The following is a 24,696-nucleotide window of genomic DNA, read 5'->3' as shown; positions in this document are numbered from 1 at the left end:
TGTAACCTCTATAGCTGATTAGGCAGCACCATATGTCATGCAGATTTTGTTTTATTCGAACTCGGAGTTGGAAAAAAATCTGGCTGCTGACAGGGACTGATATATCAGTCAAATCTTCCAGATTCAACATAAATTGTTTAAAGAAAAAAGTCACCTTTGAAACTTTATTTTGAATCTTGTATATCGTATATATAATACATACAGCAGTGAAGAGATGCCACTGCATATTTCTCTGTATTAATAGCTTCAGACATTAAAGTATTAAAAGGCGCATCAAAAGTGACTATTCAAAGCCATCATCCTGAATGGGCAAGGAACTGAACCCTGAAAGTATTTCAGGATTTTACATACTAATAATTATTTCTTCTACAAAAGATTTTTAAATTGTGGGGTTTGTTTTTGTTTTATTATGCTTCCCATTTCAACCTTAAAGTAGCCTTTGCAAGTATTGCCAAGAAAGAAGAAATACAAATATTCTTATCCTTGTTGGTATGTTAAGGACAATATTCAATGCTAGATAGTTTTGTTTTGTTTTCTCTTTTTAAGATGGTCTCCTTTCTTTGTATTACCAACAAATAAGTCTAGAGCAAAAAACATAAGGAGAGTATATAGATCCAGAATAAACCACAGTTGAGCACAGGTTTTGCAAGCAATTTAATTATTTATTGTTCCTTTTATTTTCATGTCATACTGTTTCAAAGTAAAAGTTCATTGTAGCAAAACTTTCAGAAGCCGAATGAGCATCTATTCCATTCTTAACAACCGTTTATCAAAAATTTGGAAAATATGGGGAATATTAACTTGAACTATGACTAAATAGAGATTATTGTGATTTTTTTTTAAGTATAAACTGACATGCTACCTCCTCCATATCCAGGGTATAGTCCTACCTTGCAATTTCTTCAACACAGCTACTTCCATTTTCAGTACTTGCTTTGGCTGTTGAGCTGACTCGACCTTCAATGCAACATTTTCCCGAGTAAGCAAGTCCAGCGCATCGTAAATTTCTCCGAATCCTCCACCTCCGATTTTCCTTAACTACATTGAAAAAAAACAAACACAAACAAAAACAGATTAAAAAATTGGGAGAAAAAAGGAAACAAAACATCAATACTTCTTTGCCCTGTCTTTCAAACTGAAAACACTGTTGTATTACTAACAGATTTTAAATGAATATAATTGTATCCTTGAGTAAGTAAAAGAGCTATTGAAAAATCTAAAAAGGTATGGTTAACCACAGAAGATTAGGAAGAGAATCATAGGAAAACAAGTTAATATACCTGATGTCCATCTGCGCTAAAATTCCTTCATTTAATACTCTATAAGAGTACAATTCCCAGCATGATTCTGACCAGAGTCAGCATGCTGAATATATACTTTCCTCAAATAGCCATATGCTACCCAGAGACCTTCAAATACAAATGCACAGTAGCATTTAAAAATATGCCATCTTTTTATTTTTTTCTCAGAAGTACACAATAAAAAGGTATGCAACTTCTTGTACTTAGTGCAAAAAGCCAGAGATTTCTATTCTGTGCAGTGACTCACACGAAAGCTAAATCATAAATGAAAAAAATAAAAGGCTAAGATTACCTTTGAATATGTATATTAAATGTTATTCATCTACTTATGGTTCACTAACATTATTCTTATTAACAGACATTCCAAAGAAAGAGGCACCACTGCAACATGCATCTGTTTTAGGAGGAGGTAAAAAGAATGCTCCTGGCATATTAACTAGTTTACACTATACTCAGAGGAAATATTAATAGTTGTGTTTTCACTCTGCTTTAAATATTCACAGGGGACAATGATCTGTCTCTTTCAGCATCAAAAATGTCAATGTTATTTCATAATGTTTTCATATGGTGATCTCTCCTGTACCTACCATTGGTAAAAGAGAAACAGGGACAAAATGAACATAACCTAAGGAACATACAGTACTTTATCTTCTTTTTTATTTTTAATTATATTTTACCTTGAAATGACTGACATGATTTTCTAAATGTCACTTTAAAAAGCCTACACCATATTAGATGTTGTCGAAACATTCTGAGGATATACAGATCAGCAATATGCTGACCTGTCTTCAGATTCTGAAAATGAATCTAATGTCTCCTAATCGAGACAATCAGCCATCTGACTGAGAAGCAAAACACATTTTTAAAAATAGCCTAGACCTCTAAGAAGAAGGAAACAGATCAAATAAGGTATACTCACTTTTTTTCTTTGCATTTTTAAACCCAAGTCATATCATACGAAATTTTTATTCTGTAAGATTGCAACAATACTCAGTATTTCATCATGCATTTTCTGATCTGAAGACCTTTTACCATTGCAAGCAAGTCTTATTCCAATATTCTTAAGATGAGGAAAATAGGGTTCAAAATAGTTTTTTCACTTCCTCTGGCCTCACATTGCCAACTTTAAAAAGGTGCATTGGATAGGCGCCACATCAAGTTAAAACTTAACTAACTCACCTAAATATCAGCTTCTACTGCAACATCTGTTGATTGCAAATTCAGATGATCACTTCCTTCTAAAAAGCACACTAGCGGCTGACAAATTCAATCTCCCCTCAGACAGCCTGTATACGTTCTCTGAAGCAGGGTAATGAAAACACAACCACAGGCTTAAGGCTACTACTCCTTAACCAGCACATTTAAAAAAACTAACAAGTTCAGGTACAGAATATCACAAACCCTAAATAAGAAGCTAGTATCTTTGGACATGGCTTGTTTTAGGTAGTATTCAGGTAAGAATCTAGTGTTAACGCTAAAATGACAACAAACCATGAGAAATAGAGTATTTTCAAGTCCCATGAAATACTCGGTACAACATGGTTACATTCAGATGTATTTAACATATGCAGACCATTAGTCCTTACAGAAAGGGAAGAGATGTCATCTAAACATTGGAAAATCTAGCAGGTTTTAATGGGATTCAATATATATGTATTTGTATGCCTGTATGCACATATATCTATCAAAGATGTAGTATTGTGACTAATTTGGCCGCTTGACAAGCCATTTGGCCTGCACCTCTTGGTCTGGTAATGTTCCACCTCTTGGTCTGGTAACACCAATATCTTCCTGAGCCCTGAGCTAGTGTCTGGGTTCAAACAGCTAAACATAGATTTCGATCTGACTGTGGTTTTCAGCATAAGCACTAGTATAAGCACAGTGGAGACAGTGAAAATGCATGGTGAGAAAGGGGAAGGAGCAAAAGGAAAGACATGACACAGCCATCCTTGCCACTCACTGTACAGACTTAATACAGTTTATCATATAACTTCAATTTACCAGCTTTGAGAAATGGCCAGACTGAGCAATACTGCCTCTGAAAGTTTGTTGTTTTGTTTCGTTTTGTGCTTTTGGACTAAAATAACAAATGAACAAGCCACCACATTGATAAACAGATCAATTTCTATCCTCAGATGAAATACACCAGAATCATTAACGTACATCCAAGAATGATGGCAGTGAATAATTCCAGGCACAAATGAACCTCTGATGGCAGAAAAAGAATTTTCCACCTCTGTCACTAGGTCACGCATGACATTCAGCAATGACCTCACACTCTCCTTTGTGTTTTTGCTGCAAATGTCCCAATAGAAGCTTTTCTTGTGGCTTTTCATATCCCTCACCAGTTTCAACTGTATGCTGAGCTTTGGCTTTCCTAAATACTCATCCCAACACACAAAGGCATTGCCTCCATTTCCCTCTCAAACAGCTCATCCCCTTTTCCACCTTCTGGTCACTTCCATTTTGCTTTTGAGTTCAAACAGTATCTTCCTATTCACTCATATTGGTCTCCTCTCATATCCGCTCAACGTCTTCTACCTTGACAAGGATGATGTTGCTCTCTTTTACACCTGCGCGACGGTCTTCCACTCTGTACATGAGTTCAATGCTTTTCATCTTTGCATTCAGCTTCTCTCACTCCAAACTCATTCTCTCCAACCTCTTTTCCACTCCTCTCTTTGTATGCTTCAACTCTAAATAATTTCCAACATTTTTTTCCTTTGTGTTTTTCATTACACTGCATACTGAATGATGATTTTAAACCCATCTAAAAACAATTATCATTACATTCAAGTTTCTCTAGGTTGAAAAGCAAAGAAGGACTAGAAAAGACATTGACATAGGGAAAAAACAAATACTAATAGACACAGAAGCTGGTAGAGAGAGTGACACAGAGGAAAAAACACTTATATAACATCTTTTCTGTGTCTATTTTTCAAACTAGAATCACCATAAAGAATGTCTACATCAAAATTAAATTTAATTGAGCATAGTTTTTTAAAATGTCCATGTCCACAAACTCCCGGTATGTTTTTATGATTACAAAGACCAAGGTCCTGAACAGCAAAAATTCTGAAAATTACACTTCAACTGCAAATATATATACAATTTCCAGAATGAGCACGTATTTTGTTTAACTGATTGCCACAAAATAATCTCATATAATCAAACTACTGAGCTGGTGCCCTTCAATGGGAGAAAAAAAAATAAAGCAGGATAATAGAGAGCTCCACAAGAATCACAAAGACAGAACTCACAGGGGTCAGTAACTCATTGCAACTAAAACTTGAAGTCCGTTGGCTTATACCACCTCACCTTTCTACACAAGGAATTTTTGTTAAGTATTCTACTGCTTCAAAAACACTAACAAAAACCGTCAATACTTCATAATCTAGCAGAAGAATATTAATATATTAACTATGTTTAAGTACATATGTTAAGCACTATGGAATTTCTGATATTTCCATGCTCCTTTTTTTCCCACTGGCAGCCTGTCCTATGAATTCCTGATTTCGGAAAGTGTATCACCTTAGATGTCATTAAGAAATCCTAACTGTTTACCACAGAAATTAAGAAACTAAAGAGTTACTCACAGACAATGTTTGGCATTCATCTACCTGTAATATTTGATTTGAAAAACATGCAAGTTAAAATTTATAATCACATGAGATGAGCTAGGAAAGAAGATAAACCTGAAGAAAACAGCTCTACTGTTTCATATAATCAGACAACTGAGTAGTTTTGTGGATAGTGACATATTAGTATACTCTTTTCTATTTTTAATCCTATCTTATACTATTTGATCTGCCTAGAGACTATGGTTTCAGTTTTTACTTCACTCTAATATCGAGATACAAAAAGAGAGAGTGTATTACAAATACTTATAACTCCAAAGACTTGGTTTGGATTCTGTTTACACAAAACTACAAAACTAGTATCAGCTTCCTGCATTTTTAAATGAAGTACAGAACACAAGATAGTTGAAAATATTTTGTTTAAATGAACTTAAAATGAATGATGGATTTGTACCTTCTACGTTCAGTTTCACAATTTTAAACAAAATATTGAAATATAGGAGTATAACAAAGCAAAGACGATGCAAAAAATAGTGATTCAGTGTCTATTCACAGCCTACTAAACACACAGAGACCTGAGGTACCGAAAACATTCTATTATGAAGCTAGGTTTTTCCTTATTTTCTTTGCTTTGTTTTGTTTTCAATCTCAAAAAAATCTACATGAATCAAAATTCTAAAATGCTCAGGAGAGTGGAGAAGGAACTATGAGAACTCTGCTTGATTTCCCAGCAAAAATAGTTTAGAACAGATATTACGACTCTCTAGATGTAAATAAAGGATATGAACACCAAAATGGAACAGAGCTATTTACAGTAAAGCCAATATGGGCACACAATCAAATGGATATAAAACAGCCATGAATAAATCTTTGCTGCAATATAACAAACAAAATTCATTTCTACTTGGAAGAGCAACAAGGTCCTGAAAGACCATTCTATAAGAAGTAACAAGTCTCACAATCTGACTAGTTTCAAGAAGATGCCTGATCGATTTCCAAAATGGACTGAGATAATCACTATCTGATTGGATTCAATATCCTAACAGGAATATTTTTAAAGGAGAAAAAGAATTGCAGAAAGGCATACTCACCACCTTCCATCTTTCTTTGACCAAGATTCCCACACTGAGGATGTCAGGCTGCTCCCCTCCTCCACTCATTGCAACCTCCTGATGCGCGGGAACTGCTATGCGAAGTCTGGGTCAGCAAAAACCATCCAGATCCCAGGAGTGGCTTCCATTTAACCACTGCCTGCAGAAACAGAGCAGAACATGGGATATCAGAGATTAACAGAATGACATGAAATACAGAAATAGTTGTGGTTCTCACCTAGCATGTTAACTAGCTTTTTGGTATCCTATGGTGACTTACATCAGAATTATAGCCAACTTCCAGTACAGAAAGCAATCCAAGTATATTGTTCCTTAATTGTTTTAACCTGCTCACACTCAAACTACCAAGCTCACCCTCAAAATAATACCAGCAAATATAAACATTTTCAAATTTATATTGTGAATAAGAATATGCTGGCAGCTTCAAATTGTTGTAAACCATAATTACATTTTTTCAATTTTACTAATAACTTTCTAACCATGAAATAAATAATTAATACCTTACTAGATAATTGATTAAATAATAGTAATATATAATAACAAGCTTGAAAAGATATTAACATCAAAATTACAGAAATAAATACTTATATTGAAATTCTAATTTATATTTAATTTATTGTAATGCCTACCAACTACTTCATGTTTTACAATGTAGTTCACATAGCTAGTATTATTTATGATTAAATACGTCTAAAAGTGCAATTTCACTGGTATATGCCAGGGTACAAATAGCTAAAAGGTGAAGGAAAAAAAAATGTGTTGAGTAATTCACTTTAATTCTTCAATTTTGGTGATAACCTCAAAGCAAATTTTATATAGCAGTATAAAAATTTTTGTTTTGGAGCTTACATAATGACTCTCATCAGCACCCACTCCAACCAGTCAAAAAGCTTATTTTGTTTGCTATGAGCTTTTCTAGAATTGTGCTTGTTACACTGATATAATGATACAAGCTCACTTATTCAATGTAAGACTCTTCAAAAGTGTATTTACGTCAGTGATTTCAATCACTGCCAAAACAGTATTAACTAAAAGTGGAAAATTCTCTTACCCCTGATTCAGCACACCAATGGTATACAACATCAATACAACCATTATGGTTTAAATTAACAGGATACATTTTTATACATAGAAATGCCATATTTACTACTGTGGTTAAATTATACTTAAAACAAAACCAAAAACCAACCAACCAATAACTAAAATAAAATAAAATAAAATAAAATAAAATAAAATAAAATGAAATAAAATAAAATCACTATTTAATAAACCTAGTTTTAAAGATAGAGGTTTAATGTGACAGTGATTGTGTTTTGGTTCGTTTTTTTTTCATATTTATATTCTTCCATATTAATTTTTTCTATTTAATTTAAGCCTTTCTTGCTTTAATTGTAAATTCTGACATTCAAACCAACTCCAAACAAAGCAGAAACCTCTGGAGAAAAATTAATCTGAATTAGCTGAAGATTTGAATTTATACCTAATTAGTTAGAGTGGATTAAATACCTGTGAAAGCATGTTCATTATGAATACACAGCCTGAATTGGTTTAATTTAAACGAATGAAGGGAAACCAAATTAAGATTGTGTATTCTGAGTAAGAGTGTCCACCCTGGAATTTAATCAACTTGAACTAAACCAATTTCAATTGTACTGGTGCTGGTAAATTCTCCCCTGTAGACAAGGTCAAAATTCTAAAGAAAGCCATGGTGATTTATGTTAACACTCTCAGTGTTACAAACCACTGACCATAATTGCTGACCTTTGTAATAGAGTTATCATAACACATTCAAGAATTAAGTAGGCCAAAGAGAAAATGAAACAGCACTAACAAAGGGACAAAGGTCTATTAAACACTTCTAAAATTACACGTTTACAGCATGTTCAATGATTTTTCTATTTTTCTATTTGCCCAAACCTTTGTTTATCCTTCCAACACCTTCCAATTATGGGGTGATCTTCACTAAGTACTACTTTTACTCTCTTATCTTTTTTTGACTCTTTTTTTATTTCCTGGTGTTTGTTTATAAAAAGTAATGGAGAAAGTATTCATTTCACTGCAGCAAAATCTAAAACTGGAAACAATTTTGCTAAAGCTTTCAAACAAGAGAAATAACATCACCTGCAGAAAAAGTAAATGCTTTGCTAAAGCAAAGATATGACAACAATGGTTTTAGAGTTTTGTATCAGTATTGCTATCAGCCTTGATCTGGTATCTGATCAGATTTTTTATTTATTTATTTTTTTGGATACATTTCAAATGACAATTTATAGTCACAGCTTTGACAAACATTTATGAAAGCTATCGATTCATGGAGTTTTGAGCATGCTAAGGGAGCATCAGTAACTAGCCCAGAATGCAATGTTACAATACATACACCCAAAGAACCATGCCATATTTTAAGAAATACGGTAAAAGTACTGTTGCTGTAGATAATATCTGCATGGCCAGGATCACAAAATCTTCATTTATGCACAATTCCTCAATCCTATTCCAGTACATTAATTCCTTGTTAAATCTCTTGACATCCAATATCATTACAAAGCTAGAAAATCTATTCTACATCATCATTCTCTGATATTCAAAATACCAAAATCCCATGATGCATTAAACAACCACACACAGGAAGCAAAAGTTCTCTCCTGAGCCCTGGAGGCAAGGTGCTAAACACCTCCTGAAGCTTAAGAAGCTAGCCCTATTACAGTGCACGTAGAATAGCAAGCACTGTTTTACTTAAGAAACACAAATTTTATGAACATGTTGAGGTTAATTTGGACAACCTGGTTCTTCAAGACCCCAGATAAAGGAGCCTGAGTATTCAGGTATTCAGAATTCAAGGCCAGGAAGCCTGAAATTAGCCTGAACTTCGACCTGTTCAGGCCACCCTTGACCCCCTCAGTGAATACGCAGATGTACTTGATGCATGAGACTTGAAATGATGAGTCCCCTGCCTTCCCTGACAACATGTCCCAGCAAGTCCTTTCCTTCACAGCAAACAGGACTTGTTTTGTTTCAAGGTTTAATCTGTCCAATTTTAGTTTCTTACTACAGGAATTGTCACACTTTTTGAAACTGAATTCCATTCCTGGTAATTTTACCTCATTTAAACATCTAAACACAGGGATCAAATCATTTTAACCTCCTCTAAATTAAGCCTTCCTTCCTATCCCATGGGTCTTTTATGTGGTCCTCCTTTGAAACGCCTCTCCTTGCTCCACATTCTTCTTGCAGTATGGGCAGCAACCCTGAGTGAGACACCAACACTGAATTACACTCAGTTGTACAAATGCTTAATAAGGACAAAAGATGAATTTTCCTTTAATTTCTGCTCACAGTCTTATTTCCCTAACCTAAGTTTAAAGCTGATTTGTGCTTCTGCTAAATCACAACTGTATCAGATGCTTATACACCTGCATGTTTAATGTCATGCAGTGCTTAAAGCTTTTATTCAGAGTGTGTTATAGGTTGTTTTTCATTGTTCTAATGTGTACTCTAATGACCTTAACACCGTGAAAAGGAAAAATTGTTAAGACTTACTAATGTACTGCAGTGGATAAGTATCTTGATACTCCTTATCTAATGACAGAAAACATGCTCTGGTATGTGCAATTTAGGTTACCTTCTTCAAATTCATATGGAATAAAATGACATTTTTGGAGAGGGCAACCTTTAAAGGTCCCTTCCAGCTCTACTGTTCTCTGATTCTATGATAAAAGGACTTTTTGGACAGAAAATATACACATTTTACAGAGGGGGTACTCAGAACAAAACCAAAACTGAAACTTCTCTGAATTCTGGAGGACTTGAATTCAGATTGTTTAGATCCATTCACAACTCCACAGATGAAGAAAAAGTTCATAAAAACTCAGTCCCATTTATATTACAGAAGTACAGCCAGCTGTTGCTTTCAGCATAGTAGCTGAAGCGTTTATAATGCTGGTAAAGAATTTAAGAAGGTTCCAGCGTGCTCTGTATCCCACTGAAGCAAATGAATAGTCAATACTGTACAGTTAAGGTGCAAGTTTTTTCCCTTACTCATTCAAGGGATGAATCCTTGAGCAGTGCAGTTCTATAGGTGGCAGTAAGGTCATTTTCTGCACAAGGAATTTTTCTTTATTACTCTCCTAAACAAGTAAAAAACATTTTAATTGCAACATATTTCAAGAAATTATATATTCATCATTTTTTCTATCAGACCAGTTTATGTCAAGAGAGGAAACAGAGAGGATAACAGAATTATCGCAATTAAAGACAATTAGCCCTTAAGCAAATTTATTTCCAGGTGACAGTTCATGGAATAACTAGGACAACAAAATGAGTACAGATTTTTTTCCATAACATAAGCCTTCCTTTGCCTGGGAACTGATCACAGTGTAATACAAACAGTTAAAGGACAATTGGTCCTTATATCCAAAATATAATACTGTACACACAACATTAATTATTCAGAACTCTTGTACTCACTTAAACTGCTTTTAACTACATATCACTTCCCCAAAAGACTTCTGCAATTTAGCCCAAACAAGTATATTAAAAGATTATATAATATCAGATAACAGTGCAAAAATTACAGATAAAAAAGTCACATTTCTAAGGGCTGACTGTAGTCCAGCACACAAAGACAATCATGTTGTGTAATTTGGGTGCATGTACATGCGTACGTACCTGTGTATATAAGAACTTCTTTAGAGATCACCCTAAACTGAAGCCAATCTCTGCTTACCAGTCTTTATAAATGTTTAAATCTAGACCCAAGGTTGAGAAAATAGCACAGACAATTTTGGTTGAAGGCAGGTACTGTAAATTTCGGTACAAAACAAGGACAGAAGATTGCTTCTGTTCCACAAAAAGGAAAAATATAAGTCCTGTGGCCTCCCCTGAGAAATAATATCAATGCTTTGCTATGAGGAACTCTCTGTGTTATTATTTCTATCTGGCTGTCTTCATTCATTTAAATAACTGGAATACTCCAAAGTCGCTTTCCACTTCTGTGCTTTCTACTTTTGAGCAGAAGAAGAATTTAAACGAGGAAAGGAAAGTCAGCATAAACAGAAAACCAAGGCAGGAAATTTTCAAAGGTCCTAACTCCATAGAATTTATGGTAAAGTCTACTTCCATAGACAGGCTAAAAATCATTTTCATTTTGTAAATTCTAAGCCCAAAAATGCCTTACGTGCATCTATTTGAACGCCCAAACTAGAAAGCTATCTTACACTTAGAAACAGAATATTTTCTGCATACATTCATTAGAAGCAGGGTTCTTGAACATCACTGAAAATCATTATCCAGCATGTCAATGAGAAAGCTAAATTTAAGACCTTGACCTAAATTTCCAACTGTACTGGTTGTGAAGAGAAAAAAACAACAAAAAAAAAACTATACATAACCAATGCCATTTTATGTTTTCCTGTCTCAAGCTCTTGGGTGCCAAAATTCTCATCACCACTTGCAGATTCCAGGTGTGAAAAGCTCCCAACTGTCTTGTGATCTATTGCCAAAGAGTCTAGATTCCCTTCTGGCAACTTCTGCACATTCAGCTATGTTGTTATTACAAAAGTGGCAATATTTTCCTCAGTTTGAAGACAAAGTTAAATATATAACACTTAGTTTCAAGATAACAGCCTTATTTTAAAAACACATATTTCAAGCTACCATACTATTTCCAGTTTCAAAATAATCCAGCACAAGAAAATTACAAAAAAGTAAAGTAAGGCAAAGTTTATGGAATGACTATATTTATATTATCTTTTACTAAACAGTCAGGAAAAATATACAAGTTCTAGGCACACAAACCCCTTTTCAAGCCCAAATAAATGCAGCAACTTCAAAATTAAGTTTAACATGAAAGCAATTGCACTGAAATAAACTTTATTATGTTGCTTGATTAGACCAACTGAGAGGAAAGGTACTTGAGATCTTCCAATAATGAAAAGGAAGCATTGAGGTAAGTGTGTGACAAGGAAAGACTATAGGGTTATTGCTCCTATGAGAAATGCAGGACGTAATTTAGTACCAACAGAAAATCGGAAATTTTTGGTCAGGGAGAACTAGAATGTATCATAAAACAAAAACTCTATTCAAACCATGGTGGTTTTGCCATGGTATTTTTCAGTTGAGTGAGTTAATTTCCTAATTTGATTTGTCACACAATTGCACAAAGACTTATGTCAGAACAAGGGAAAAAGTGGAAGTTAGCTGTGGGGGAGAGGGAAGGGCTGGACTATTTTTGTGGTGCTTTCAACTCAAACCAGTTGTTGAACTACAGACTCAGATGCAGAGCCTTTAAAACTGAAGAAATTGAAACATAAACCTTTGAAGAAGTTAATTTCATTACAATTATATTATTCTCAGTTTCCTCACAACTTAAGAGTTCCAAATAAAAAAAAAAAGACGTGAAACCTTATTAATTACCCCAAAATCCATTAAAAAATAAATGTCATTTGTTAAAAAATACATAATTCAGTGTCTTCAATCCACTATAACTGATAGTTTCAACAAACCTAAATGGAACTAGAATAGTATTTTTTCTATGACAAGAATTTATTTTACCTGTCATAAAAGCCTTCTTCAAAAAAACTATTTCTCTGATCGCTTACATGATGTAAAACAATTTTTAAACACACAAATAGAAAGGTAGTTCTGCAATTACCTAAATTATACAGCATTACAATAATTGTTTTTAAAATCCTTGTAAAATTGAAGAAGAGTGAAGTGATATCGCATATGGTTTTGAACATTGATACAAAGACAGCTTGAAATCAAACAATGATTTTAAATAGTGACACGGTAATATAATATCAACCTATTTATGGTTTGGATTTATCTGCAAAATAACAATTCTTACTTACAGCGTTTTGAAATGTTGGAATAGTCAGTTATCTTCTTAGAATACACTTAGAATATTAATACATTACCATCACTATCACAAACTTTATATACTAAGGAATAACATAAAATGATCTTTTAAGATGATCCAAAGAATTGCCCTTTCCACTTGTACAATCAGTTTCTATTATTTGATAAATCATCTTTCTCAGTAAGGAAAAAAACACCAAACACAGGCAAACAAAGCACAACTACAGAAGGCAGGAAGGCAAACACCACACTGGTTGGAAGAACTTTTTCCAAAGCTTACCCAAGAGGGTGAAGCTTCCTGCCAGCAGGGCAATAGATACATAGCAATTTACAGAGGAAAAAAAGCTGCTGCTAAAGATTGGGCAAGAAAGGGGATAGATACAACTAATAGCTATTAACTTCTGAATATTTAATCCAATCAATAAAGTTCATGGTAAACTTTAAATATAAATGGGAATAACTTTTTTGAAAATACAAAAATCGGCAGAGGTACATTGGTGAGATGATCAGCAAGGTGACGTGAATAGCAAACCACTGTCTGCACCGATGGCCTTCAAGCGATACTCAAGCTCTGCCCAGCTGGCAGACCACCAGCCTATGTTCATTGTGCTGTGCCCAGTGCGCAGCTTCCAGTAACAGTCATGTGTGCAGGAATGATCTAAATAATGTCTGTTTGGCTTCCTAAAAAGTACTTGACAAAACCTTTTTAAAGAAACTAAACAGACATGGCAAGAAAGGACAAGTCCTCACACACACAAAATAGTTGGTTAAAAGGCAGGAAGCAGGACTAAGCAGTTGGTTCAGGTGATGGAAAGAGGTCACTAGGAAGAGTTCTGCAAGGAGCAAGCTGTGATCTGTGCAGTTCAGTATTTTCATAGATAACCTGGAAAACAGGGTGACAACTAAGGTAACAAAAATTGGCTGGCAATAATATCTGACTTAGTGGCTTTTTAGTTTGTTGGGTTTTTTTTGTTTAACAAAAAAAAAGGAAAGAAAAAAAAAGATGAGGGATAACTGTGAGGAACTGTTGAGTGACCTTATGGCACTGAATAACTGAGGAATGAAATGGTAGGGGAGGTTCTTTGTAGATAAATCTAAAATCATGTACATCAGAAAAATAATCCTAACTTCTCATTAAAATATATTAGGGATTATTTGCAATCAAAAATAAGATCTTAGTTATTATGATATACAGTTACAAGAGACTGCAACATAATGATAAATAGCAGTCAAAAAACAATGAAATGTCAGCAATTCAGACAAAACAGACAACATGAAGATAATCGTTGTGTTTTATATATCCATGGTTCACCGATACTTTGAGTACAGTATGCAATTCAAGTCCTTCCTATCTAAAAACTTAAAATAAAAAAGTTCAGAAAATAGAACAAGAAAATCAGGAACCATCTATCCGTGATCCTATTCAATAAAGGAAATTAAAAAAAAAAAAAAACAAAAAAAAAAACAGAAGAGGTAAGCAGAAGCCAGGATCAGAACAAACACAAGCAAGGAGTTCTTCATGAAGTAGCAGCTAACGTGGCAACTTGTTGCCAACAGATGCTGTGAACGATAAAGGTTTACAATGGTTCAAAGGGACATTAGACAACTCCATGGAAAAGAAAATTTTCACGGGTTGCTGAAAATATTTATTAACCATATCCAGCTCAGAAGTCCCTGAATAGAAAATTGAGCTTGTAAAAGGAGCATGCATGCACTCTCTGTTCTCATATTTTTCTCTTAGGCATCCACTTAAGACCACTGGTGAATACAGACCTTTAGTCTGCTCCAGAATGGCCATCTACACATGTCTGGGAAGATGGAGAGCGGAAAGAGAAAGTCTGCTCCTTGTAACACCATAAATTCATATGATCTGAATTGACAAGTTATGATTTGAATTAAATTCTTGTCCATAACCTTTTGTCAATTGCTTAAAAGAATCTCTGACTCTAAACCTGTTGACTAACTACCCATTGTGGGAACAATGACACAAATTTCAACTCAGGTAAACTTTTTTTTTCTGAGACTCCTGTAAGGCAGTTATTTTGGGGGAAAAAAAAATGTATATAAACTCTTGTATGCAAGAAACATTCAAGATCTTCAAGTACAATTTGTTCCATCATTTCACCTTCTATTTTCCAAGTTCTGTCTCTCCCTTTTTGGACTGGGTTTAGTTTATAATAGTCTCAACATATCTATTTATAGTACTCTTCCCATCAGCCAACACATTTCCCATTCCCTCCATTACCAGGCTTCTCATTCAAATTCAGATTTTCACATGCACATTAAAAACTAATACTAATCACTAATATTATAAGCATAAATTCTACCTCTAATCAAGGTGCATCAAGCCATGCTGCAGACAGCAATGAAATTATGTTGATTTAATAACTTTCACCTATACTACAGCCCTGTAAATTTCAACAATTCTCCATATTTGCTCATGTTTTTTTAATTACAATTGAAGTGGAATATTTCCTTTTAAATTTGGTACCCGTACACACAGCAAGTTTGCGATTCTGTCAAACACTACTGTTAATAATGCTCTCTCCAGGTGAAGTATCAAAATCTACTACGATATATATATTTAGAAAATATAGAATAATAACTCTTAAAAAATGAGTTTCTATGTATCTTTTACTAAATGTTAACTTATATTTAAAAAAAGAGAGATTAAAGAAAGCATGGTTTGTAGCAGTCAAAGATCAGTGTGGGGTTTGAAGCAATTTCAAGTATACCAGTGATCAAGCCATTCACAGGCTATTAAATGCATCTCACTTTTGGTTACCTTCATTCATTCATCTCCTTACGTGATGTGGTTATGACCATATTTATATTCTTAAATAAGTATCAAATATTCTCTTATAATACTGCTTTCGCTAAAATCCTTTGTAGTAAGGTTTTAAATTATACCTACTGCTATAAAGTTAAGCTATTCACAGAATACGCTATTACAGTAAAAGACTCAAATGTTAAAATGTACAGTGCTATCAAAACCACTTAACATCATGTAATCTTACTCAAATGATATCACAGCTGACTACAGCTACTTGAATTACAACAGCTCTTTAGATAAATAAAAAAACAAGATTAGTTTAGGAAGTACTATTTTTTCCTATGTACGTCGTTGAAAATTACACCACATGACAGAGAGATTCTGATTGCAAATTCTGGCAGCAGACAAGTAATTTGCTAAAACATTCCTAAAACTGGAGATTTGCTTCACAAAACATACAGATACTACTATAGGTCCATAGAATTATACTCCTCGAGTCTAACCTCACTATTCTGCTTGTCATCTTCCCCACTTCCCTTTGAGTAGAATTGCTTTCAAGGTAGCAGTGCTAGTTCAAAGTATCTATGTGTACACATGAAGCATAGCTGGTGTTAGGTTAGCTGGACATTGCCACTTTCAACAATTTATTTTTTCCTCTCTCTTCTAGCTAAAAGCCTTGCTTTACACAGTGCATTCATTTCTCCTACACTCTAATAAAAAAAATATCCTAAACAGGGAGAGATTATGCCAAAATATTAATTCGATTACTTAGAACCATCTTAACAACAACAAAAACTTGTGGAATCTGCAATTTGATTTAATTTTAAACCAGAAGCATGCCAAAAACATATAGGCATCATCATCTTTTAAATCATAATCACATCACAATCAGCCTTTAATGTTTATTTTTGTAATGCCTTGCCTACATCTCACACAGACAATGATTCTCCTCAGTAGGACTAAACACTAGGCAGTAGAGAAAATTACACATGCACAGAACTGAGCCAGTAGAGTTTTAAAGTATGGTGTGATTCAACAGTGGTGATCATGGACTGCTCCACAAATGTGAGGATCATGGATGGCTTCCACACATCAGTCTGCTGAAAACAGCAAATGTGTCTTAGCCATGAGGTCATTCATTACTTACAATTTTCCCATTATTTTATCCCACAGATGCCAAAGAATTCAGGCCAAGTGAATCTATGCCAACCCTAAGACAACAATCATCTTTGCTTACCATGTTATCGTCTAACTCTGTTACACACAAAGTTCAGTATGATGAAAGCAGACCGTAGCTGATTGATCAAAGATATTGAATAGACAAGGGATGTTTTTTCCTTCCAGTATCTGGCTTCAGATACAACTAGGAAATGCCTCTAATCATTACATTCAAATAATTCTATAGGTCGGATGCACAGAAATAACACATTAAGACACATCTCCTAACTTAAATTTATCTTTCTCTTAATGCAGCTGGTACAGACATTATGGGTCAGATTTTTAGTAATGGAAATTCATGGAATGAATCTGAACTCACTGAAGGCCAGGTACAGCAATGCTATGTTCTGAGTTCAAATAAAAACTTTTATTCCATAATCAGTTGTTACCTCAGGTAGCACCTACATAAATGACGGTGATTTTTACACAGGTGACATGACTAAAAAAAAATTGGGCTGCTGAAGACTGGAGCATCAAGAGAAGCAAGAGTATAAAAAGTCCCTGACCCTGACTTTAGTATTTACTTTAGGTTGCTTCAAGAAACTTTCAATCACGCGTTTCAGAAAAACAAACAAACAAACAAAAAAAACTAATGAACAGCCACAAACAACTGCCATAAAAAAACTGGGAAGACATATAATGCCCTTACAATATGAAACTGATGAAAAGGGGAACAAGAATTCCTGTAATTCTGTTGTAATTTGATACGATTCACTCTTCTAATAGTTTCACAGTTGGATATTCCTTAACATAATGTCATATGGAAACTCTGAATTTTAGCTACATTTTAATCTTAACTTTGCTACCTTTTTCATAGGAAACATAGTAGAGAGGCAAATCCTGAATAAATGCACTATCATAAGGCTTTTTTTTTTATTATTCAGTTCTTAACACTAGATTAAGCTCTTTTTCCCCTAGTTACACTCGGGACATATACACCTACTTTTGGTTGGGCACCACCTGCCTACAAATCAGAATGATGGAGAGATTTTAACATCCTTTTCTAGAGAAGTAGTCAGATGTTTTGCTGACATAGAATTTCTTCCCCTAAGAGGAATAGGCTTTTACTGCATTATTAAATATTAAAAACCCTACAAGACTAACATGCAGGGGGGTAGGCGGGAAACAGGGCAGAAGTACATTTCTTTAATCCATTTGTCAGTCATTATCAGCTGTCAGGTCTGACCGATGGACAACTTGCCCTGGGAAAGTTTGTTGAGCTGAGACAGCTAGTGATGGGAAAAACACAAGAAGAGATTCAAGTCTCAGATGCATTCTCAGAAGTTTTATTTCAGTGTTGAGGGATGCAGTACTGAAGTGTAAAAAGCATTTTTTCTTTCCTTCAGTTCAGTTAGTTCGCTTAGTCACACTGCACGGAATTGCACCCCAAGAAAGTGCGGCTCTTGCCTAAGAACCATGGAGCCATGGAATTCTCATAAAGGCATCCAAATCTCTCACCAGAAGAGACCTGAGGAAAATAAATCAGATGGGAAGAGGGGAGAAGGAAGAAGATGCCAGATGTTCAAAAAATCTAGTTTAGTGGCACTCCTTTGTCTTGCTTCTATCCCAGTTCACGTAGCTACTTTCTCATAACTGCTGATAAATACACCTAGCAAGCTTAGTAGCTTCTGCTCCGCATCAAGTCTCTGATATATATCACATTAATGCAAAAATTAATGCAGGGAATCAGACATGTAGTATTCTTTACAATACTGTTACACTAACATACTCTGTAATGCAGAGCACTGAATATGTATGAATTACATCCATATATATACATCATTTTATATTATATATATTACATCTATCTTATGTGTACTACATATACATATTGTTTTACATGCAAACAACTTATATGGAAATGCAGTGCTTCGTAACTGTATCAATGAGCCTTCATGTTTTTAACCATACCTGCCTACCTAAAACGGTAGTAAATTTGGCACTGTAACGACATATAGATGCAAATGAATGTGTCCTAATGGTTACTAAATGGATAATCGTTGAGGGGGGAGTGAATATCTGTAAATTACTAAAATGGGGGGGAAGTATTCCATGTACTTAGTATTTATTGAAAATGGTGCCATCACTAATCATGTTTGAAGTGCATTGAGAAAGAAAAGAGTGGTGTGGGGAAGAAGAGAGAACACTGTGGGAAATGGACAAGAATATAAACCAAACATCTGTAATAACCTGAAAGCTGTTTATAGACAGTAGCTCTATTTTCCAGGTTGATCTTTGGAGTCTGTTTTGTAGGATGCTGTTGAGGACCAGGGCCGAGAGGTCACAAGACAGCTGTTCTGTGACAAGTGCTAAGTTCCAGGCAGATTAATGTTTTTGCCCTTTATACACCATCTGAAAGTTCATTCTGACGTGCTGTGACTGCTCAAGTTTCACATTACAGTGGGACTAACAGAATCGCATTGGAAAGGTTTGTATCTCTTGCTCGAGGTTGGTAATAGATACGTTTGGCATAATTTGGGCCACAAGGAGAACACTTCTGGCACTGAACGTGATGCGAGAGGGGCTGTGACGAAACCGGAGGCGCTGACTCTGGGAAAACATCTTCGGCAGCAGGGTTTGCATCCAGCACAGGCACGAAGGGAGCAGGAACAGGAAGAGGAACGGGAAGGGGAGCCTCCTCCCGGTGCCGGGCAAGGGGCTGGCGGCAGAGGCTCAGCACCTTGGCCAGCTCCGCACGGCCCGGCACGGCAGCAAGCAGACTAGCCCCGGCCCCACATCCTTGGCCTGTAAAGGTGACAAGGCTGTGGCTCTTATTCTGCTCTAAGACATCTAAGCAGCACTCAGCAGCCTGGTTTTATGAAAATAAAATGGCAGAAAAAAAAATATAGATAGATAGATCACATTAAATAATAGGTCTCAAAACTAATACATCTCTAATTTGTCCCACAGGAATTGGTTCTTCACTTTATTCACACGATTTTTAATTAACAGCTTAAGAAAAATAGTTTCCAAGGTGTATTGTTGATCCTTAGATTAGGAAGTGGTACAGAACAAACTACATCAGTTGTTCGAAGTCCTGCAATCAAATGACACAGGGTCCGACTCCAACAATGGAGGGCATCGCATTCTTTGCTCCCTGCTGTACATGGAAACACCATCTAACATGATATACAGATCATCAGTCACTCTTAATAAAACACATCTACTCACTGTTAAGGCTATGATAATTGTGGATGAGTAGGCAAATAAATATTAAGGGAGATCATAAAACCTCTCTGCTAGTGTTAGGATTGCTGCTGGAGTATTATTTCCAGTTCTGTTGTTCACATTTCAAGAAAATATGCAAAAAAAAAAAATATTGGAGAATATGCATTGAGTTTCAAAAACATGAAGCACAATTCCTTTAAGTTATCAAAGATAAATTTCTTTAGCTTAAGTAATCACAAGAAATCTACATTCTAACATACAAAATCATAACAGTCAACAGTTGATCTGAACAGTTAGATCGCTTACAAAGATTAAAAAACCACTCTGTCGTCTTTAACTTTAGTCAATAAGGACGTTCTACTACTAGAACACTCCATGAATGATTTCAGTGAATTTCAGAAATTCTTAAAATGAATCCTTAAAAGATGAAAAGAAGTAACTGAATGAATTTCTAAATTATATGCTCCTATTCAACTACTGATAACAAACATGATTCAAAGAAGTCACAGAGAAGTTGGTGCTGTGCACGAAGTTAGCCTCAATAACTACAACAGCACTTGGTCTTAAAGCAGCCAGACTGAGACATGCAATAAGTCTTTAATCTTTCAAAATAAACTACAGAAATATATTTCATTATGGAAATGTATTATCTTATGTATATTTAGCATGCTAAGACTGCCATAAGTCCAGAAAAGTATATTTTAACAAGTCCAGGGATCAAGTTAAAAAAAAAAAGTATCACAGAATATGGCATAAAAATAAGTTTACAGTTTACATATTATACGCATGTGGATCAAGAGACTCAGAAGTTGTATCAATTTCTTACACATCAGAAAAGCTACAGTACAAGCTCAGATTTTAGCTTAGCTAGCTGACAAACAAATGCAAAACTATCCCTACGAACACAACAGCAATTTCCCCCAAAAAATTACAGCTTTTCATTTCATCCCCAGCTAAATAATGAAAAGTATTACATACTAGTATTGCATATTTTCTAAATATTGTCTGTATGTAAAAAAGACAATTGACACCAAATCTTTCAGAATTAAAGCTTGGACTTGAAAAATAATTCCAGTTGTATTGCTGACATATTTTCTGCCATATTTGTATATTTTGAATGTCTAAACACTTGATCTATACAACTAAAATCTCTAAAATTAGAAGTTTTATTTCAGATTGATTGAGTGCAGGTTTAATTTTGTAGATATGAAAACAGTAACACCTGACAACAAAAGTGTAATAACACTAAAATGATAAAAGCATTCTATAGGCTCTTGAATTTACTCATAAGAAATACCATCATATCCATACAAGCTAGAAGCTTTTTTATTGTTATTATATTTTAAACTAACAGGCATTAAATTTACTCTAAACTGTGGTGGGATATTTATTTCTTCATTATGAAATTACTACTTAAACAAAAATCAGTTTCTACTCTGGAAGAGAACATGGTGGAGATGAAATCACGTAGCAAGGAAGGATATGAGATTTCTACTGAGAAACAGGAGACATACAATAACATGGATGAAATCTGTGTACATCTTTTTATTATTGATACTAGAAACCAGAAAAGTAATAATACAGGTAATAAATAAGAATCTAGTTATTACTACTCTTAAGGCCAAGAACAATACAGCTTCCTCTGATCCCAGCTCTTACCTCTTTCAGAGCAAGGAACATGAGAGCATATTACAATTTGTCAGCATCGAATATGAGCAGTATCTACCGCAGGGCTACTTGCGTGGCAGGCCCTGGTCTTGATGCAGACTATAAATCAATTCTGTCCAAACCTTCACTTTAGGAAAAACAAATGTTTCAGGAAGCTGTTACAACACGCCGATGCAGTTCTTCACAATAGAATTGGTGCATTACCTACCAGCTCAACCAGCCAGCCAATGTACAGCTGCTCCCTGATGGAACTGTCCCACAGAGGGAGGTCAAGAGAAAATTGACTCAAAGATGAGTCCAGTGGTTGGAGCATAGCGTGCTTACAGAAGCACGGCCAAATGGCCAAGGCATCTCAGGCTCAAAACTAATGAAATACATAAGAACAATATGAACAACAAGGGCAAGTGTCCAGACGGAACATGGCATCCAGCCCAAATTTTCTTCTCCTAATCAACAGGGAAAAGAGTAGAGCGTGACTTGAATGCAGTCTTTTAGGTAAAACATTCCTCCTTCTCTTGTCTTCTTCCCAAGTTGACAAAAGGCAGAAAGATGCACCAACCAAGTACCCAAGCTATTGTAACAGAGAGAATCTGCTTGTGACTACTTCTCCCAGCTAGACATTCAGAGTGAGGTTGCATGTAACAGCATGACCCAGTAAGAATTATAAGCCTATCTCAGCAAAATAGCAATATAAACAACCCCCTTCTTGAAATCATTCACTGTCAAGTCTCTAAGTTAAATCAACACAGCTCAAAGATCAACAGGCACTAGAAAAGGCAAAGCAGAGGACATCATCTTCCACTTTTAAACAGCAGCCAGCTGTTAGATTGGTCCAGCAGTAATATGCAATTTTATCCGCAGTAGCTAACACACAAAAACTAAGTTTATGTGCATGCATGGCTATAAATAAATGACAAACACCAGCCAATGATGGAGCTTCTTTCCTGTATATATCTGCTTTACTGGGGGAGGCTTAAATTTACTCCTCAATTTCAGCATCAATTTCTAAGTTCTTGCCTGGTCAAAACAAAATATGACTGGGTTAGTTAGCACATACCTCCCACAAGACCAACAAATACTTTCTTCACACTGATCCATTTTGGGATTCTTTCTTTACTTTTCTCCATCCAGATGAACTGTTCAACAGCTTTCCTGATGGACATACTGTCTTACTCGAAACTGCACAAGTATCACTTCACCCAAATCATCATGATCATCACAACAATCCCTAGAGCCTTACATCACAGCAGATCAAATTTATACAGAAAAAGAATCCTGATCCAATATCAATTCTACTCCTTCAGTTCCCAGAGTACCACACATCAGTTTGTCCTAGGCCAACTCTTCTTTGGGAATTATACCTTGATTTTCTAGACCACCAGAAACAGAAAGTCAAAGTGTCACATATGAATGCTGAGCATTCAATGAAACTCAGTAAGTAGCACAGGCATTCCTCTTTTAATACAGCTTCAATCACTTGATAACACACATTCTGGATCTATTTAATGCAGAATGCTGACAAATGGAAAGACAGGAAAATAAACTATTTCAAGATAGTAGCTAAGTGGACATATTGTGTTTAAAATAAAATAACAACGCCGATGTTCTAAAAAGTCACCAGTTTGATGCTGAAAAGCAGCAAGCTCTATTTATAGATTCCTTCCCCCCCTTTTTTAAATAATCAACACTGAAGCTAAACAGACGTGCTTAATTTTCTCAGAAGCAGCACTGCTAGCCAAGAGCTGTATTTGAAGCATTACTGTAGCAGTAAACTTAACAGCTGCAACAAAACACATCCTGCTGTACACCAAACAAAGCAATCCAATTCTTACTATATTTCTGAAGAACACTGTATCAAATAACTGTCGCTAGAAATGTCACAAAAAATTAATATACTGAGAGACCGCGTGACAAAAGCAACAAACCTCATCTGAAAAATGTTTGGGAAGCGACAGAGAGCTGAAAGAAAGCCCTCTTTCACAATCAGTAAGTGGCTGCTGACTGGGGACAGTTCCCAAGCACTGGGAACAGGCAAAATCCATGAGGCAAAACCAATTCCAACTGCAGACCAGTCCACTGAAACAAGCCCATTAACACAGGCCACAGTGATGGCATGATGCCCGTTGCAAGAGAAGGGCTTCAAAAATGTGTTAACATTACCTCCGTTCACACAGATTGGGAGGACATCCACCTCGACCACTGGTTTCGCTCCATTTCAGCTCCATAGAGTAACTTCTCTGCACTAATTAATGACACCCTTCACGATATCCAGAAATAAGAAAGTGGCCTCGTATTACAAGGATTTCACATCTTTTACAAGCTCTCGAAGGGAGTTCAGCATATTTTACCCTTTCTTTATACATGAGACAGCTTTGTATTGGAAAATCTGACTGCTGTCACTGAGACCATCAGTGAGCTGGGGAACTTGACCCATGAGGAAGCGTCCAGCCTTCGCCTCTTCCAGCACTTCCAAAGCTTCCTCTGTAACCAGCCTCGAGGCTAAGCAAGAAATGCACGTACACATGTTTCTCTGAAAGGAAGAATTACCGGATGGAATTCCTCATCAGTGCAAATAATCTAATTCTTGATAATTGATTAATCTCTTCAGAGACAAAGCAACAGCATGAAGTAGCATTTGAGCGATGTTTTCCATCACAGAACCATGGAATCAACCATGCAGTACAAGAAGCACAGAAAGACACACCTGAACATAAAGATGAACACATTTTTGAAGTCTTAACAACATATGGCTTTGTTAGAAATGCTAATGACACCTTAAATCTCCCAGTCTGCCCTCCTTGTCCGCCCTCCTCTCAAATTCAATCCTTCCCTTCTCCCCAAAAACTCCTTAAGGTTTTCAAAGATTTTTCTCCATTAATTGAAAAACAAGTTTGAAGAGTAAGTTATTGGAAGTTATAACTTACAGGACTTCTCAAAAGTGGAGAAAAGATATTAAACTAGATCAAGAGGTGAAGGGTCACAAGGTCAAATTTTATTGTTTGAATTTTCCACTACTTAGGTTT

The 24,696-nt window shown here is 35.4% G+C and overlaps 1 protein-coding gene across 7 annotated transcripts in view; it reads right to left on the bottom strand.

Moving 5' to 3' along the window:
- Positions 1-24,696, bottom strand: part of TTBK2 (tau tubulin kinase 2) — a 91,320-nt gene that overhangs the window by 63,492 nt on the left and 3,132 nt on the right. For 6 of the 7 annotated variants that reach the window (XR_013952114.1, XM_080594818.1, XM_080594822.1 and 3 more), the window contains exons 2-3: positions 5,971-6,130; positions 891-1,038 (exon numbers count right to left, since the gene is read on the bottom strand). Coding sequence is in view for 6 of the 7 variants with exons in the window: in XM_080594818.1 (XP_080450944.1) it covers positions 891-1,038; positions 5,971-6,039 (217 nt within the window). In the remaining variant the exon portion in view is untranslated. Of the gene's footprint in view, positions 1-890; positions 1,039-5,970; positions 6,131-10,026; positions 10,109-24,696 lie in introns of those variants that run through there. The other variant, XM_080594819.1, reaches the window with a different exon arrangement.

Source organism: Anser brachyrhynchus, assembly GCF_964034855.1.
Source record: "Anser brachyrhynchus genome assembly, chromosome: 5".
NCBI lineage: Eukaryota > Metazoa > Chordata > Aves > Anseriformes > Anatidae > Anser > Anser brachyrhynchus.
This window is presented reverse-complemented; position numbering and strand designations above follow the sequence as displayed.